The 15,323-nt window shown below is 57.8% G+C and overlaps 2 protein-coding genes and 1 long non-coding RNA gene across 5 annotated transcripts; 1 reads left to right on the top strand and 2 right to left on the bottom strand.

Annotated features, from left to right (window-relative positions):
- Window positions 1-1,475: 1,475 nt before the first annotated feature.
- Window positions 1,476-6,463, bottom strand: Psmb9 (proteasome 20S subunit beta 9). The gene is made up of 6 exons (XM_021629646.2): window positions 6,161-6,463; window positions 4,568-4,635; window positions 3,645-3,776; window positions 3,038-3,167; window positions 2,526-2,667; window positions 1,476-1,832 (listed from the first exon to the last, which is right to left on the bottom strand). Exons 1-6 carry the CDS (start codon window positions 6,218-6,220, stop codon window positions 1,705-1,707), a joined length of 660 nt encoding a protein of 219 aa, XP_021485321.1. The 5' UTR covers window positions 6,221-6,463; the 3' UTR covers window positions 1,476-1,704.
- A 1-nt stretch (window position 6,464) lies between these two features.
- On the top strand, window positions 6,465-15,201 carry Tap1 (transporter 1, ATP binding cassette subfamily B member). Of its 3 annotated transcripts, none has more exons than XM_060369092.1 (11): window positions 6,465-6,590; window positions 7,926-8,040; window positions 8,144-8,274; window positions 9,245-9,450; window positions 10,096-10,293; window positions 10,960-11,088; window positions 11,318-11,506; window positions 12,196-12,369; window positions 12,613-12,775; window positions 13,118-13,254; window positions 14,532-15,201. In XM_060369092.1, the coding sequence occupies exons 2-11, from the start codon at window positions 7,931-7,933 to the stop codon at window positions 14,736-14,738; spliced, it is 1,644 nt and encodes a 547-aa protein (XP_060225075.1). In that variant the 5' UTR covers window positions 6,465-6,590; window positions 7,926-7,930; the 3' UTR covers window positions 14,739-15,201. The 3 variants fall into 3 exon arrangements, with proteins under 3 accessions (XP_060225075.1, XP_060225074.1, XP_060225073.1); XM_060369091.1 differs by lacking the exon at window positions 6,465-6,590 and adding an exon at window positions 6,618-7,311; XM_060369090.1 differs by lacking the exon at window positions 6,465-6,590 and adding an exon at window positions 6,653-7,311 and having other exon boundaries at window positions 11,348-11,506.
- LOC132648297 (uncharacterized) lies at window positions 11,878-13,076 on the bottom strand. The gene is made up of 2 exons (XR_009586663.1): window positions 12,785-13,076; window positions 11,878-12,683 (listed from the first exon to the last, which is right to left on the bottom strand). It is a non-coding gene; the product is annotated as an uncharacterized LOC132648297 (long non-coding RNA).
- Window positions 15,202-15,323: the final 122 nt, after the last annotated feature.

Raw genomic sequence — 15,323 nt, 5'->3', positions numbered from 1 at the left:
GGGCTGGTTTTGGGGCAGGCTGGGAGTTGCGACTCTGCTCGCTGGCCGCTTTCAGTTCTGGCTGTCTGGATCCTCTCCAGAGTTCTCAGTGGCCATCATGGGAGAGAGAGGCTCTTAAACTATAATTTAAAATGCGATAAACAAATACCTTAATGGCGAGGCTATGAGCAGCTCCAGATGTTGTTTCTAGACACCCGACGGAGAGCGCCCGTCCCAAAGGTCTGGGGCAGTTCAGAGCCCTTAAACCTGTGTGCACAGCCCTCTAGCTTACTCACAGGTCAGCTCAATACACCTGCTTTTTAAGTTGTTTATTAGCAAAATGGCGCTGAGCACCGGGCATGTGAATGGAACCGCCCCAGGCTCAACGGCCTTCATTTGACGGGAGGGTGAAGGGGATGGTTGCCGATGCCCAGGACACACAAAGAGGGAAAGTGGGAAGTGGGAGCTGTGTTTAACAGGGTTCCTGGGGCACCTGTGCCTCAAATGAAGCCTTATCTTCCTTTTTTGAGCCTTACTTCTGAGCTGCATCCAGCAGTCCTGTGAGAATTTTTATGGTTTGCATTCTTTTTCTGTTTTTGTTTTGTTTGTTCGTGACAGGGTTTCTCTGTGTAACCTCGGCTGCCCTAGACTTGCTTTGTACATCAGGCTGGTCCCGAACTCACAGCAGTCTGCCTGCTTCTGCCTCCCTGAGTGCTGGGATTAAAGGCGTGTCCCACCACAGCCAGCTGGTGTGCATTAGTTTTAAAGATGTTTTATCTTGTGTGCACGTGAAGGGCAGAGGTCTAGAGCAGGTGACTTCTGCAGTAACCTCCTACCTTACTTTTGGGGCAGGGTCTGTTGCTGTACTCAGAGCTCACTGATTTGGCAGCCACCACGGTCTGTTTCTGCCTCCCCGCCCTGAGGTTCCAGGCAGGTGCACTGGGCGTGGCATTTGCATGGGTTTAGGGAATCTAGTCCCAAGTTATTGGGGCAAGCAGCCCTTTACTGACTGAGCCATCTTCTCAGCACCAGATCTACAATATTAAAGAACCACTCAGGGGCTGGAGAGGTGGCTCAGTGGTTAAGCTGCTCTTGCAGAGGACCCAGGTTCAGTTCCCAGCACCCACATGGCAGCTTAACACCAGACTCCAGAGTTTCCGGTACCCTTCTTCTGGCCTCCGCAGGGACCTGCACACATCCATTTGGGGAAAAAAATCAAAATGCATACAATGAAAGTAAATAAATCTTTAAAAAATTAAAAACCAAATCCAGTCACAGTGATCCCTCACATACGAGGCTTCTTCTCCTAGGGCACTCTGCTCTCTTCCTCGGGGAAGATGTCTTAGCTCCGGCGTACAGAATGACAAGCTGGGAAGTTTAATGTAAAGCCTCACAGCTTCCGTTCTGATCCCATCCTAAGTGTAGAGAGGTTCATTGAGTTGTGTAGACCTCGGATGTGGTTAACTTTGGTGTGGGTGCTCTTGCTTCTCCGCAGCTTATTCATTTATACGTTTTATTTATTTTTATTGACAAGTGTTTTTTTTTATTATAAAGTTTATTTTAAGAAAAAGAATGAAAGGCCATGGTGCTATCTGGGTTGGGAGGAACCTTCCCTCCTCACAGTGTTCCTCTCTGACACCCTTTCACCTTGGGTCCTCTATCCGTCACACCAGCTTCTGGCTCCATGAAGTTTATTACAAACAATGAGGTGAGTCCGGGGACAAATCACTCGTCGTAGAATTTCGGCAGCTCATCTCCCAGGATTACCCGGTGGTCCACGCCGGCGGCCGTAATGGTCACCAGGTAGATGACCCCTCCGCTAGAGCCATCGCGGTTCATGGCCAGAGCGATGGCTGCAGGGGATTGGCATTGGAGAGAGGGGCGGAAAACGTTTTAGCTTAAGTGCTCGTCTCCTTCCCTTCCTGCCTGTAGGCCGCGTTCCCCTCTAGACACATCAGACAGAGGCACCTTCGGTAACGTCCAGCCAACCCGCATCTGCCCATGGCCCCACTGTCGGCACTCGCACCGAGATCCACTTCAAGTTACCCTCAGGTCAGCACGAACTGGTTAATCCTGGAGTGTGTGAGCTGGCAGAGGGGCAGTGGTGGTGGGCTGCGCTAGCCCAGCCCACCGCTGGTTCCCATGGTGACGCACCACACCCTTAGGTGACTTGTTCTGATCCACCCTGCTGCCCCGAGCTCCATCTGCTTGAGAATTTGTCTTGTCCCCTTCACTCTCAAGTGTTTCCCAGTTTCAAAAGATGGAGAGATGGCTGAGTGGCTAAGAGCACCCAGTGCGCTTAGAGTTTGGTTCCCAGCACCCACACGGTAACCCCGGCTCCTGCGGATCCTGCAGCCTCTTCTGGCTTCCACATACACACGCACACACCACACATGGTCACACTCGTGGACACGTACATCATTAGAAATAACTATATATTTTGTGAAGCCTGGCCACGGAGTGGCCGCCCTGTAATCCTTCTCTTGTTCGTCACTGTCTCCTTCCTTTCCACACCCAGAACCCCCCCAGGTCACCCGTCCGATTACCCTCTGTGGTGAAGCGTCGGCACTCCTCAGGGCTCATGCCCGCCTTGAAAGCTGCGTCTACGTAGCCATATATGTATGTGCTGCCGGAGCCACCGACGGCAAAGGGCTGTCGGATCAGCATCCCTCCCATGGTTCCATACACCTAGAGAGAGGCCCCAGGGCAGAGTCAGGAGCACCCCACGGCTGCTTCTGCCGAGAGGAGCAGACATGAAGGCCTGGCACCCCACACCTGAGCCCGCAGTATGCCTTTATCGCTTATTTTTGCTTGTTCCGAGGCGGGGTCTCACTGTGCGGCCCTGGCTGGCCTGGAACTCTCTACAGGTCAGGTTCTTCACAGGGATCCACCTGCCCCCACCACCCAAGCGCTGGGACTGCGGTGGGAATGGCCACACCTGGCATTGGTATGTTTTCAGGGGAACTGCCTTTGGACCACATTGCTAGGGTGACAGGCAACTCTGATCTCTCTGAAGAGAAGCACGGGGAACCCTGAGACCCGGAGAGGACACACGCACCTGGCCCCCTTCACGCTGGTCCCAACCAGCCACCATGAGGTGCGCTGACAAGTCCTCGCGGTACTTGTAGGAGATGTTCCTCACCACATTCGCAGCCGCCAGAACAAGGGGCGGCTCCTCCAGTTCCAGGCTGAGGAGGGTGTTGGGAGTAAGGGTGGGCACACTGCTCTAAGCACCCACCCACCCCACCCCGCCCCACCCCGCCCTGCCCACCACTCTCTGCTAAGTCAGCCTTGAACCCACAGCTGCAGCAGACTCCAGCTTCCCTCCCACGTGCCCAGCGGAGCAGGAGCCCCGCATCACCACTGAGGGGCCTTGAGATGTCCACCCTCTTTCTCTCGGCTCCACCTTCCCACTCCACCTTCCCACTCCCGAGCCCCTGCCCTCACGGTAGAGCACATGATAAGCCCTGCTTCCGTCCCAGCCACCTTGATTTCTGTCAGGGCAGGGCCTGATGTCAGGAGTGTCTTCCTCCTGATTTCCCGTATCAGGGCAGCCCTGCGCACTTTCCAAGCCACCCCAGGGGAGACAGGGTGGCTGCTGTGATGGTCTCTTCACGGAGCCGGGAGCTTCAGTGGGAGGGGAGTCAGGACCCGGGCCTTTGTACCTGTGCAGCTCCAGCTGGTAGGCGGCCATGTCAGCTATGGCTTGGGCATCGGCAGCGGAACCGGAGAGGGCACAGTAGATCCGCTGGTGCAGAGGGGAGAGCTTGTCAAACACTCGGTTCACCACCGCTGTCCTGTCAGGAAGGAGCCAGACAGTCAGGTTGTTTTGGAAAGGGAACAGCAGGGCTTGGGTTAAAGCAGGGAGCAGAAAGACATTATCTCAGGCAAGCGAGTCATGGCACAGATCAGAGTTAGATGTGCTGGGCTGGGGGGAGGGGCCCAGGGGGTAGAGGGCCTGCCTGGCACGCACAAGGCCCAGCCCAGGCACACAGTGGGCGTGGCCTCTTAGCACTCAGGAGGTGGAGGCAGGAGGATCGGGGAGTTAAAGGTTAGCCTGGGCTACAGAGTGAGTTCTAGGACAGCCAGGGCTACACAGAAAAACTCTGTCTCAAGATACAAAAAAGCAAGGAAAAAAGAGAGAGGAAAAATTGGCTCTTTCCAGCATTTCTTGGCTGTTAGCCCCCTTGAGGAGCTCTACAGAACACGCGTCAACAGCGCTGATGGAACCCACAGTCTCACTCGTGTGTGAGGAAACTGGCCAGGAGGGGAGACCGGCAAGCAAGTCAGACTCTGGCACAGTGAGACAGCTGCTTGACAGAGATCTCTGTCCTAAGTGCAGACAGCGGGGTCCCCACACCCTTCCCTCTGCCCCCCTTCTCTATGTCCATCAAGCTGCAGAGCATTCAGATCTGCAGGTCCTCGGCCAGGAATCAGTCGGAGGCCCAAAGGCCTACCCACCATTGCATTATGATCCCTTCAACTGCTCCTTTTCCTGGAAGGCCCATACTGTTCGAAAGTGGGCAAGAAAAGCGCGCGCCGAGGGCCCCCAGCCGGCTCCCAGCACACAGGGCTTGCTGGTACTCACCCTGCCGACACACGGGAGTCGGACCCCACCACGACGCCCCCGTCAAACTCCACCGCCATGATGGTTGTCTGCGGAGAGACAGTGTGTGAAGTGCCAGAGCCAAGAAGCGTCTTGACCCTTCATCTCGAGGAAATGTCGTCGCTGGCAGGAGGCCACGAAGTCAAGGTCACACAGTCCTTCAAGCCCGAGCTCCTGAGCTTTCTTTCCGCTCCGCTGTGGTCCAGCACAGGAAAGAACCATCTCCCCAAGCCCTGGCTTCCCTAAATGTGACCCTTCCCATCCCGGAAGAGAAGCAAGGAGGCGCTCTTAGAGGCAGAGGCCCGAGAGGAGAGCCGGACAGGAGGAGCCCAGTGAACTGTCCCCTCTGCTTGTCCAGTGTGCATGGGTCAATTATTGGGTCACGAAGCTGGGTCTTTCCTGGTCCCAGATCCTCCACCTGCTTCCTTTCTGAACCAGAAGGGGAGTCTTAGGGTCACTGAACCAGGGGCACAGAAGAGGCCGCTGGGTAACAGAGGCGGCCGGAAGCGGCAAGGAAAGCTCAGCTGGAGCACGGGGAACTGTGCTTCATGTAAGGGCAATCTCTGCAGCAGGGAGGGGCCTGCTGGGGAGCACAGTTCTTCAGGTCAAGAGAAGAATCAAGGGAAAGTGAAGGACAGTAAAGACGGTCTGCTTCCCCCACTCCTTCAGCCCTCTGAGCTGAAAGGCACCTTAGGGACCTCCGGTTGCGCCGAGAGAACTGACCCATGGAGAAGAGTGGGTTCTCTAAGCTCACCAGGTCTCGCTCAACCTGGGTTGATTTGACTTCTGGGTCTCACAGCTCCACAGCAGCGAGGGGAGATGGTTCGAACCTTTCTGTCCACTCCACACCTCGCCCCCTTCTCCCGAGACCCTGCACCCAAGTGTGCTCTCTGTCATTCTGGCCACAAAAGGCCCGAAGCGGCCACTCAGTTCCAGAGTCTGCTCTCCCCACCACACCATGCTGGGACTGTGGTCGTGGCTTTCCGAGAGCAGAGCCCAGCTTCCATCTCCTTCCCAGCTCCAAGCCTGGGCAAAGTTCCCCTGCCACCGTGGGCGTGGGGGTAGGAGGGACGGACAGGGCAGCATATGGACCTAGGAGGACTAGCGACCATCCCTACCCCCTCCCCAAATCCCGGGCCGGAGACCTCGTCCTCGCTTAGGGTGGAGGTCGTCTGGGGATGGGGGGCAGGTTAAGCAAAGATCTGTATGATGTGTAGGTCTTTCTCAACGAACCTTCACCGCGACACCATCTCAGCACCTCCTCGCAGGGGTCCCCAAGCCCCCCACTTGGTTTAACCAGCCCCCCCTGCGCAGACCAGAGTGAAAGCGAAAGCGCTTTGGAGCAACTTCCCTTAGGCGCTTCCAGCTCGAGCCTAAGCTCGCGCTTTTCCACCAGCTTGGCACGCGGGTCCCCCCACAGACCCCCAGACACCACACCTCTGAGCAGGGGTACCCCGCGCCCACCGTGGAGCGCGAGCGAGCGCCAGAGCGCTGCAAACTCGCTAAGCCTCTCATTCTCCTGGTTCACTTCCCTGGTCACCGCACCCGCCGACTCTCCGCCCCCAGACCCGTTACCCCGGTGTGGACTTCTGCCGTCCGGGCCAAGCCGGCGGTGGGCGCTCCGGCCCGCAGCATCCTAGCAGAGCGGAGCTGGGCTTCCCAATCCGCCGCCGCGCGCAGCGTGGACAGCTCGCAGCCTGCGGCCCCGCCCCGCCCCGCGGCGCGCAAGGGGCGTGCAGCTCCGCTAGGCCCTGGGCGCCCTGGGCCAACCTGCGCGGGGCAGGTCTGCCCAGAGACAGGTGACGACAGGGTCCGCCCTCCAGCTGGGTGGAGCCTGGGGTGGGAACGTTCCTGCGAGCACGGGAGGAAGGCGCGGACAGGAGGGGAGAACCGGAGTGGTGGAGAAAGGCTGGCGCCCCAGGCGATCAGCCGGACGGCCAGCTCTGCCCTCGGCGGCCGCTCCCAGGTCGCCCTGGATAGGCCGGTCCCAGAAGGGGCGTGACCGGTGAGTCGGCGGCAGCTTTCGGTTTCTTCTTCCCCTAAACGCCTGCATTTCTGGCCAGCGCCACCAGCCCCAGCGGGCTCCCGGGGCTTTCCGCGCACGCCGTTGGGCCCGCCCTTCCCTGCGCACGGAGACTCCAGCGCGTCGGGGACGCGGAGAGCGCCAGGCCGGGAGCAGCCCCTGGACAGCGCACGCACCATGGCTGCGCTCTCCTGGCTGGCGGCCGCGCCGCTGCTGCTGCTGGACTGGCTGCTGCTGCGCCCCGGGCTGCCGGGGATCTTCGCCCTGCTGGTCCCGGAGGCGCCGCTGCTCCGCGTCTGGGCGGTGGGACTGAGCCGCTGGGCCGTCCTGGGGATAGGGGTCCGTGGGGTCCTCAGGGTCACCGAGGGAGCGCATGGCTGGCTGGCAGCTTTGCAGCCGCTGGCGGCGGCGCTGGGTTTGGCCCAGCCTGGACTTGCCTTGTTCCGAGAGCTGGCCGCCTGGGCAGGACTCCGCGGGGGTGACAGCGCCGGACCCCTGCACTGGAGCAGCCGCCCCGACGTCTTCGCTCTCGTCTATGCGGCGGCATTGCCCGCAGCCGCCCTGTGGCACAAGCTCGAGGGCCTCTGGGCGCCCGGAGGCCACGGGGGCGCCGGAGACATGGTGTGTCGGCTGCTGGGCTTCCTGGGCTCCGAGAAGCGGCGGCTCCACCTGGTTCTGATTCTCTTGGTCCTCTCCTGCCTTGGTAAGGGGGACTCAGGAGCAGGCCACGGGGTGCAGAGCAGGAACCCAGGGTAGAAAGGAAGAGTAAAGTTCTGGAGAGTGTCAGCCTAGGGAGGCAACTCAGGCGGGAAGGGGAGGACCCTGGCTCTCCGAGGCTGCTAGGGGCAGGGTCTTCCTGGAGCCTGAGCTAGCGTCAGGGTTCTCTCCACGCTGCCATCCTTTTTCCCTTCTCTCCTTTCCTTTCCTTTCCTTTCCTTTCCTTTCCTTTCCTTTCCTTTCCTTTCCTTTCCTTTCCTTTCCTTTCCTTTCCTTTCCTTTCCTTTTTTTTTTTTTCTTTTTCTTTTCTTTTCTGTCTACATAGCTCTGACTGTTCTGGAACTCACTATGTAGCCCAGGCTGGCCTCAAACCCAGAGATCTGCTTGCCTCTGCCTTCCAGTGCTGGGATTAAAGACGGGTGCCCCAAGCCCTGCTAACCGCCATCTTTCATAGGCAGCCCTTGAAAAGTTTGATGTGGTGGAACAGGCCTGGGTCGGTGAGCTCGGCCCCCTGGACAGTGGTGAAGCAGAGGGGGCCGGAGGAGATTGGAGGCGGGTGCACACAGTGTTTGTGACTGAGTATCTGCCCTCTCTCCCCAGGGGAAATGGCCATCCCCTTCTTCACCGGTCGAATCACTGACTGGATTCTCCAGGATAAGGCAGCTCCCAGCTTCACCCGTAACATATGGCTCATGTCCATCCTCACCATAGCCAGGTGTGGAGGGTGGGGAAGCCCCCCCCTCAGCAGAAGGGGCGGAGTGTGGGGGCCCTGTCTGAGGGAGGAGCGCAGCTGACCTTCCTTCTCTCCAACCCTCTAGCACGCTGCTGGAGTTTGCCGGCGATGGCGCCTACAGCACCGCCATGGGCTCCATGCACAGCCGCGTGCACGGGGAGGTCTTTCAGGCCGTCCTGCGCCAGGAGACGGGGTTCTTCCTGCAGAACTCAGCAGGTCTCGTGAAACCCTTCCGTTTGTGTGATCTAATCTGCATATCCACACACATCCTCGACTGCCCTCCCTTTATAAGCTTGTACACACACACACACACACACACACACACGCACACGCACACGCGCACACACACACCCAGGTGGGACCTTCCCTCCAGCAGCACATAAATGGGGCGTGACAAGCCCAGCGCTTGGGAGACGAGGCAGGAGAGAGGCTGAAGTTGAAGGCATTCAGCTACATAGCCAATCCGAAGCCAGCCTAGGACACAAGAGATCCTGTCTCAGAATCCAGGGCTCCCGGTGTGTTAGGCAAAACCTCCACCTCCTGGGCGACCTCCTTCCTGAGCCTTCGTACTCATGGCGTCCCTCAAATGTAGCGGAGCTCTGTCTTCTTTACTGGAAGAAAAACAGTATCTGCATTCAAAGTCCCCCGCAGATAGAAACGGCAGAACCTCAACCCTGGAAAGCTGGAGCCCCCACCTCCAACGGCCTCCCTTAAAAAGGCAGAAACTGCCTGCACAGGCAGACGCCCCGAGCTTACAGCCCAGGGTCTCGTTTCCTGCCAGGCCCCTGGGCTGCTAACCTGGCAGCAGTCCTCTATAGGTCTCCAGGATACGCAGAGGCAGGATGCCGTCTCCGAGAAGCTAAAAGCTTTCAGGGAACTGGAGAGTCATATCACATTGACTTTTTTTTTTCTCACTGTGTAGCCTTGGCTGGCTTGGAACTCACTACGCTGACCAGGCTGGCCCCCCACCAGTAGCCTCTGCCCCTGCCCCCAGAGCACTGGGATCAAAGATGTGCGCCACCACACCCAGCCACAACTCCTTTACAGGCAAACGCAGGCCCCATCCCTGCTAGCTGATGCTGACACGCCCACTCTCGCCCTCTGTCTGTTGTTAGCTCCTCTTATCTCTGTGAACCACTGCTCACTGTCGTTCTTGCCCTCACTCCTCTTGCCCTCACTCCGGCAGGGTCCATCACGTCTCGGGTGACAGACGACACATCCAAGGTGTGTGAATCCATCAGCGAGAAGCTGAACCTGCTGCTGTGGTACCTGGGGCGAGGCCTGTGTCTCCTGGCGTTCATGTGTTGGGGGTCACTGCACCTCACTGTGATCACCCTGGTCACTCTGCCCCTGCTTTTCCTCCTGCCTAGGAAGCTGGGGAAAGTGTACCAGGTACGTTCTCGGGATCCTCAGCTACTGCACGAAGCTCCTCGGCTGCTTTCAGCAGACTTTCCTCCATCACCCTAACCCTGTCCTGGTACCTCAGGCCCCACACTGCCTCCACAGCCATGCCCTCTCCCTGTCCTGGTACCTCAGGCCCCACACTGCCCTGCCTCCACAGCCATGTCCTCTCCCTGTCCTGGTACCTCAGGCCCCACACTGCCCTGCCTCCACAGCCGTGCCCTCTGCTTTCTTGCCTAACTTCTGACCACAGTCTGTCCTTATGACGAGGCTCCCAGGCTGGAGAGTCAGCTCAGGGTTAAGAGTGCTGGCTGCTCCTCCAAGGGGCCTGAGTTTGGTTACCTGTGCCCACACCAGGCCATCCAAAATGGTCTTTAACTTCAAGTTCAAGGCTCTGACACCCTCTTCTGGTTCCCATGGACACCCATACATGTGACACACACACGCACACATATAACATCTTACAAAAACTGATTTGTTTCCTCCTTGCTTCTTCTACCCACAAGTATGGCTGGAGACCTTTCTCCTCCCTCTGTTCCTCTGACTTCCGATTTAATCTCCATGTAGGTAACCTAGGTGCCAGCATCCTTTCTCATTTGCCCACTGTGTGATGTCTCTGGTCCTTGTCCCCCACAGTCTCTGGCAGCGAAGGTGCAGGAGTCTCTTGCAGAGTCCACGCAGGTGGCCATCGAGGCCCTGTCAGCGATGCCTACCGTCCGGAGCTTTGCCAACGAGGACGGAGAGGCCCAGAAGTTCAGGCAGAAGTTGGAGGAAATGAAGACGTTGAACAAGAAAGAGGCCTTGGCTTATGTAGCTGAAGTCTGGACCACGAGTGTGAGTACCAGGAGACGAGCGTCCACTCCTTGTCAGGCCCGTCTGGATTCTACTGCCCCAGTCCTCCTCCCGTTCCTCCTGCAGTGGGAAGTCATTGGCTCGGGGTTGCCATTCTAGTCTCTGTCCTTAGTTTCTAAGACACGTCCTTCCACAGTGAAGTAACCAGCACACGCTGCCTTTTTCTGAGGCTGTTTCCCTGTTCTGAGAAATGGGAATAAAAACTGGTGTGGTTCACATCAGTAATCCCAGCCCTCAGGCTGAGGCAGGAGGATTGCTTCCAGCCATCATGGGCTACGGTGTGAGACTTGTCTCAAGAAGAGGTGTGGGGGAATGAGCTGGCTCAGGAGCTAAGGGTACCCACTGCCAAGCCCACAAGATGGTAGGAGAGAACGGACTCCTCAAAGTTGCCCTCTGACACAAAAGTAAATACACAGGTTAACAAATGTAACAAAAAAACAACTAAAACAGCAACAAGAAAGAAACAATGTGACCTCTTTTACAGTGGCCCTCGCTGTGAGAGCTAGCTGTGTTGACCTTCTGTAGCTTACAGGGTGGAGATGGTTCAGCCGTTAAGGGTGCAACCTGCTCCTCCCGGTGACCGGAACCCACCCGGGGCAGCTTTCCGGTCAACCTTTCCGGTCCATCTATCCCGTGGTTTCCCTGCAGATCTCGGGAATGCTGCTGAAGGTGGGAATTCTGTACGTCGGCGGGCAGCTGGTGATCAGAGGGGCTGTGAGCAGCGGGAACCTCGTGTCCTTTGTTCTGTACCAGCTTCAGTTCACGAGGGCTGTTGAGGTGAGCCTCCCCCGTTCCTCCCCCTCCTCTCCCTCCTCCCCCCCCCTCCTCCCCCACCCAGTGCCCCGGCTCTCTCTGCCTGTCAGCTGCCGCCCCTGCTGTTTGCCCCCCCCCCCCCCCCCCGTGCTCTCCCTGCTCACATCACTGAATGCTGTCAAGCAGGTCGGACCTCCCCCTCCTGCTCTCCCAGCCTGTCCCGCCCCCGCCCACACTGTACTCTGTGAAGCAGGTCCTGCTCTCCGTGTATCCCTCGATGCAGAAGGCCGTGGGCTCCTCAGAGAAAATATTCGAATACCTGGACCGGACCCCTTGCTCTCCACCCAGTGGCTTGTTGGCACCCTTAAACATGGAAGGCCTTGTTGAGTTCCAAGATGTCTCCTTCGCCTACCCAAACCGTCCCGAGGACCCAGTGCTTCGGGTACTGCCACCAATCCTGACTCCTGCCCTCCCCACGCTCCCCCCTTCCATCTTCTCACCAGCAGCACAGCCCATCCTAACCCTCAGGTGACAGTGAAAACCATGTGTTTATAAATCACCCCAACCAAGAACCAGCTCTGTCTTCCCACGATACGGGGAGAAGAGGCATCAAGGGGAAGGCTTCTGGAAACGACTCGGTGGCTAAGAGCACGCTCTGCTCTTGCAGAACCCCAGTTCAGTTCCCAGCACCCACACGGTGGCTCACAGCCCCCCGCTCCAGCTCCCGGGATCCTCTCCCCTCTTTTGACTTCCCTGGGCACAAGGCACGACCATGGCCCGCATGCATACACGCTGGCAAAACAGTCCTACACATAAAATTAAATAAATAAGTCAAAACAAACTTTTTTAAAAAGATAAAGCTCCTGTAAGCAAGGAGTTGGCATGGCAACGTGCGACTCCAGCCACCATTTGTGGTGCGGAACACAGTTTCTGTTCCTGGAGAAGACGCTCAGCCTCTGTCCTCCACTTTTGGGCTGTCCATTGCCCAGCTCCCCTCTCTCCCGCTTCGGAAGTACACACAGAGGGTGGGGAGTGCTGTGTGTTCCGTTTTCCTCCTGGGTAAGACAGTGCCGGGCTCCAGGCTAGAGGCCTCTGGATGCTTTTACCACCCTCTGCTTCTCTGGCCTCCAGGGTGTGACGTTCACGCTGCATCCGGGGAAGGTGACCGCCCTGGTGGGCCCCAACGGGTCGGGGAAGAGCACGGTGGCCGCCCTGCTGCAGAACCTGTTCCAGCCCACCGGGGGCCGGGTGCTGCTGGACGGCCAGCCCCTGGCCCGGTATGAGCACCGCTACCTGCACCAACAGGTGAGGAGGGGGAGGGGAGAGGGGCGGAGAGGTGCCACGGGGGGGGGGGGGGGGGGCGGGAGCGAGGAGAGCAAGGGTATTCTCAGTGACAGCCCTTGCGGAGTTCGGGGAAGCTGGCAGCCAGGGCAGAGTGGGGCCCGGCGCAGAAGGACCCGTGTGGTGGGCACTGGATTGTGAGTCGTCAGCCCCCAGACAACAGCACTCCTGTGTCTCCTGTCTGTGCCTCTCCATGCTTCACCTCAGGTGGCCTCAGTGGCACAAGAGCCGCTGCTCTTTGGAAGAAGTTTCCGGGAAAATATCGCCTATGGCCTGACCTGGAATCCAACCACGGAGGACATCACCGCTGTGGCCATGGAGTCTGGCGCCCACGATTTCATCTCTAGGCTCCCTCAGGGCTATGACACAGGTACCTCACCTCACCTCCAGGCTCCAGGAGCCCTGCCTGCGCTCTTCAGTGCCTCCTGCCCTTTGGATGTGAACTGGCAGTCGATACTCTTGTTTCCATGATTTACATCCTCAGGATTCCGTCCCCTCCCCAGGTCTCCCTTCCAGCCGCCTCTCTGTCAGTCCTGTGTGTGGTGTGTGATGTGAATGTGTGTGGCGTGTGAGTGTGTGTGTCTGTGTGTGTCTGAGTGTGTGTACTGTGAGTGTGTGTGTGGTGTGTGTGTGTGTCTGTGTGTATGCGGTGTATGTGAGTGTGAGTGTGTACACACCTGTCTACACCTCAGCTGGACTCTGGTCTCTGCAGAGGTTGGGGAGACTGGGAACCAGCTGTCAGGAGGTCAGCGGCAGGCAGTGGCCTTGGCCCGAGCCTTGATCCGGAAGCCACGCCTGCTCATCTTGGACGACGCCACCAGCGCCCTGGATGCTGACAACCAGCTGCGGGTGAGGCTTCCTCGTCCCTTCTGCTTCTGAGCCGCCCTGCTGTGTGGTCCTGGCCTGGAGCCCACTCAGGAGACCGTGCTGGCGGTCTTCCGGCTGTTACCTCTGGAGCGCAGGTCACCTGCTGTGTCATCTTCCTAGGGTTTCATTCTCAGGCGATCTTGCCTCTCTCACCCGTGTTAGCTACGGCAACACAACTGTTCACACCTGTCCTTGGGATTCTGAGCTCCCATAGCGCTCCTCCAGGACCCAGGGACCAGTGAGCAGAGCGTCTGTCTGTCCTGAGGTGGCCCAAGCTTGCTTTGCGTCCCGAATGTGCTCTCTCATCCTCTGTACTGACTTGTTTATTGGGAGTCCTTTGCTGTGTTTAGTCTGTGGATTGCAAAATCGAGTCTAAGCGAGCCTGATTAACCCTCTGATAGTCACACAGCTGCTGAGCAGTGGAGCCGGGGTTCAAATCCAAGCCCTCTGGATTCTCATGCCCATGGTTACTAAGCTCACCTTAAACATTTAGACGTATTTATTTTACACACATTGCTTGACCGTACGTGTGTGCATCACATGTGTGCCTCGTGCCCCCCCCCCCCCCCCCGATTACAGATGAGGGCGAGCTGCTGTGTGGGCTCTGGAGCTCAGTGCTCTTACCTGCTGAGCCCTCTCCAGCCCCTGCGCTGAATTTCTTTAAGTTGAATATAAACATTCTCAGTTTATTAGTGGTTTAATAAAAAAAGGTGTATGAAATAGGAACGATGACCTGGGGAGTGGGCCCTGGGGGACAGAGGCGAGGGACACGGGAGGTGGTTTATTTCATTGTATACACGTGTGACATTCTCAAAGCATAAGTTAATATATATTCTTGAATGTAAGAAATTTCCCACACATTAAGGCTAGACGAGGCAACCCTACTCTTACTCAAGTCGGTGTGCTGTGTTAGGCTGATGTCCCTGAGAGGCCTGCTTATTTCTGAAGGAAAATGGAGGAAGAGTGGGTGGGGTGGGGTGGGGTGGGGAGGAGCGCTGGGAGGAGGGAGGAGAAACGGCAGTTGGGATATCATATATGGGAGAAGAATATATATATAAATTTCCCAGTGTATGGCTAGAGATGAGAGACTATTCAGGTCCCTTCCCTCTGTGCTTTCCTGCATCTGTGCCACCTCCTGTGAAGAGGCCCGGGCAGAGGTTTGGAGGCAGCTCCAGACAGGAAGCGCCGTGCCCCGGCCCCGGAAGCCAGGCCCTCCCTCTGGTGGAGGCCCTGCCCTTAAGGCCTGTGTGTTTCTGCAGGTGCGGAGGCTCCTGTACGAGAGCCCACAGCGGGCTTCCCGAGCCGTACTTCTCATCACCCAGCAGCTCGGCCTGGCAGAGCGGGCCGACCACATCCTCTTTCTCAAAGAAGGCGCTGTCTGCGAGCAGGGCACACATCTGCAGCTCATGGAGCTCGGAGGCTGCTACCGCGCCATGGTGGAGGCTCCCGAGGCTCCTTCAGACTGATGGGCCTGTGGACCTGCGCACGGCCCTCCTCCGCTCTCCCCTGCTCGTGCTCTGTGTGATCCTGGGAGCAAAGCGATTACACAGCCATTATCGCGACAGTTGAGAAGCAGAGGTGTTTGCTACAGGATGAAATGTAGCCCTACTGGATGGCCGGAATTTACCGTGGAGGTTACCCTCCACACACACAAATCGCCCCTCATTGAGACTGGGTTTCAGGTACCCCGGGCTGACCTTGAACCCCCGATTCTCCTGCCTCCACCCTCCCGTGCCCTGCTGCTGTGACAGCATGCACCCACAAACCTGGTCTATGTGGTGTTGGGGATGGAGTGAGTGAGCAGAAACTCGGCCCAAAATGTGCAGGGAGAAAGGACCGGCAGCTTGCAATTAGCCAAAGGCATAGGCTGGCCTATGGATGTCCCCTGGACACTTGATATTTATAATAAAACTGGTGTTTTGTACTGTGGCCTCTCCTGTTCCTCAGCGTCCATAAACGCCCTCGCCCACCCCCAACTCCCCACAGCCTGGTGTCCCACTCTTCTTCAGCACTGTCTTACTGCTGTGTCCTATAGTCTTTTCTGTGGCTTC

This window comes from Meriones unguiculatus, chromosome 16 (assembly GCF_030254825.1).
Source record: "Meriones unguiculatus strain TT.TT164.6M chromosome 16, Bangor_MerUng_6.1, whole genome shotgun sequence".
Lineage (NCBI taxonomy): Eukaryota > Metazoa > Chordata > Mammalia > Rodentia > Muridae > Meriones > Meriones unguiculatus.
The sequence above is the reverse complement of the archived record's forward strand: the minus strand, read 5'-3'. Positions and strand labels throughout refer to the sequence as shown.

Excerpts from the sequence above, each read along its gene's own strand:
- Tap1 (XM_060369091.1), top strand. The coding sequence starts at position 6,786 with ATGGCTGCGCTCTCCTGGCTGGCGGCCGCGCCGCTGCTGCTGCTGGAC. Across the intron at positions 7,312-7,925 it reads CTTGGTCCTCTCCTGCCTTG|GGGAAATGGCCATCCCCTTC; the intron begins GTAAGGGGGACT and ends CTCTCTCCCCAG. Across the intron at positions 8,275-9,244 it reads CTTCCTGCAGAACTCAGCAG|GGTCCATCACGTCTCGGGTG; the intron begins GTCTCGTGAAAC and ends TCACTCCGGCAG.
- Psmb9 (XM_021629646.2), bottom strand. The coding sequence starts at position 6,220 with ATGCTGCGGGCCGGAGCGCCCACCGCCGGCTTGGCCCGGACGGCAGAA. Across the intron at positions 3,777-4,567 it reads GACTCCCGTGTGTCGGCAGG|GACAGCGGTGGTGAACCGAG; the intron begins GTGAGTACCAGC and ends CCTTCCTGACAG. Across the intron at positions 3,168-3,644 it reads TACCAGCTGGAGCTGCACAG|CCTGGAACTGGAGGAGCCGC; the intron begins GTACAAAGGCCC and ends CACCCTCCTCAG.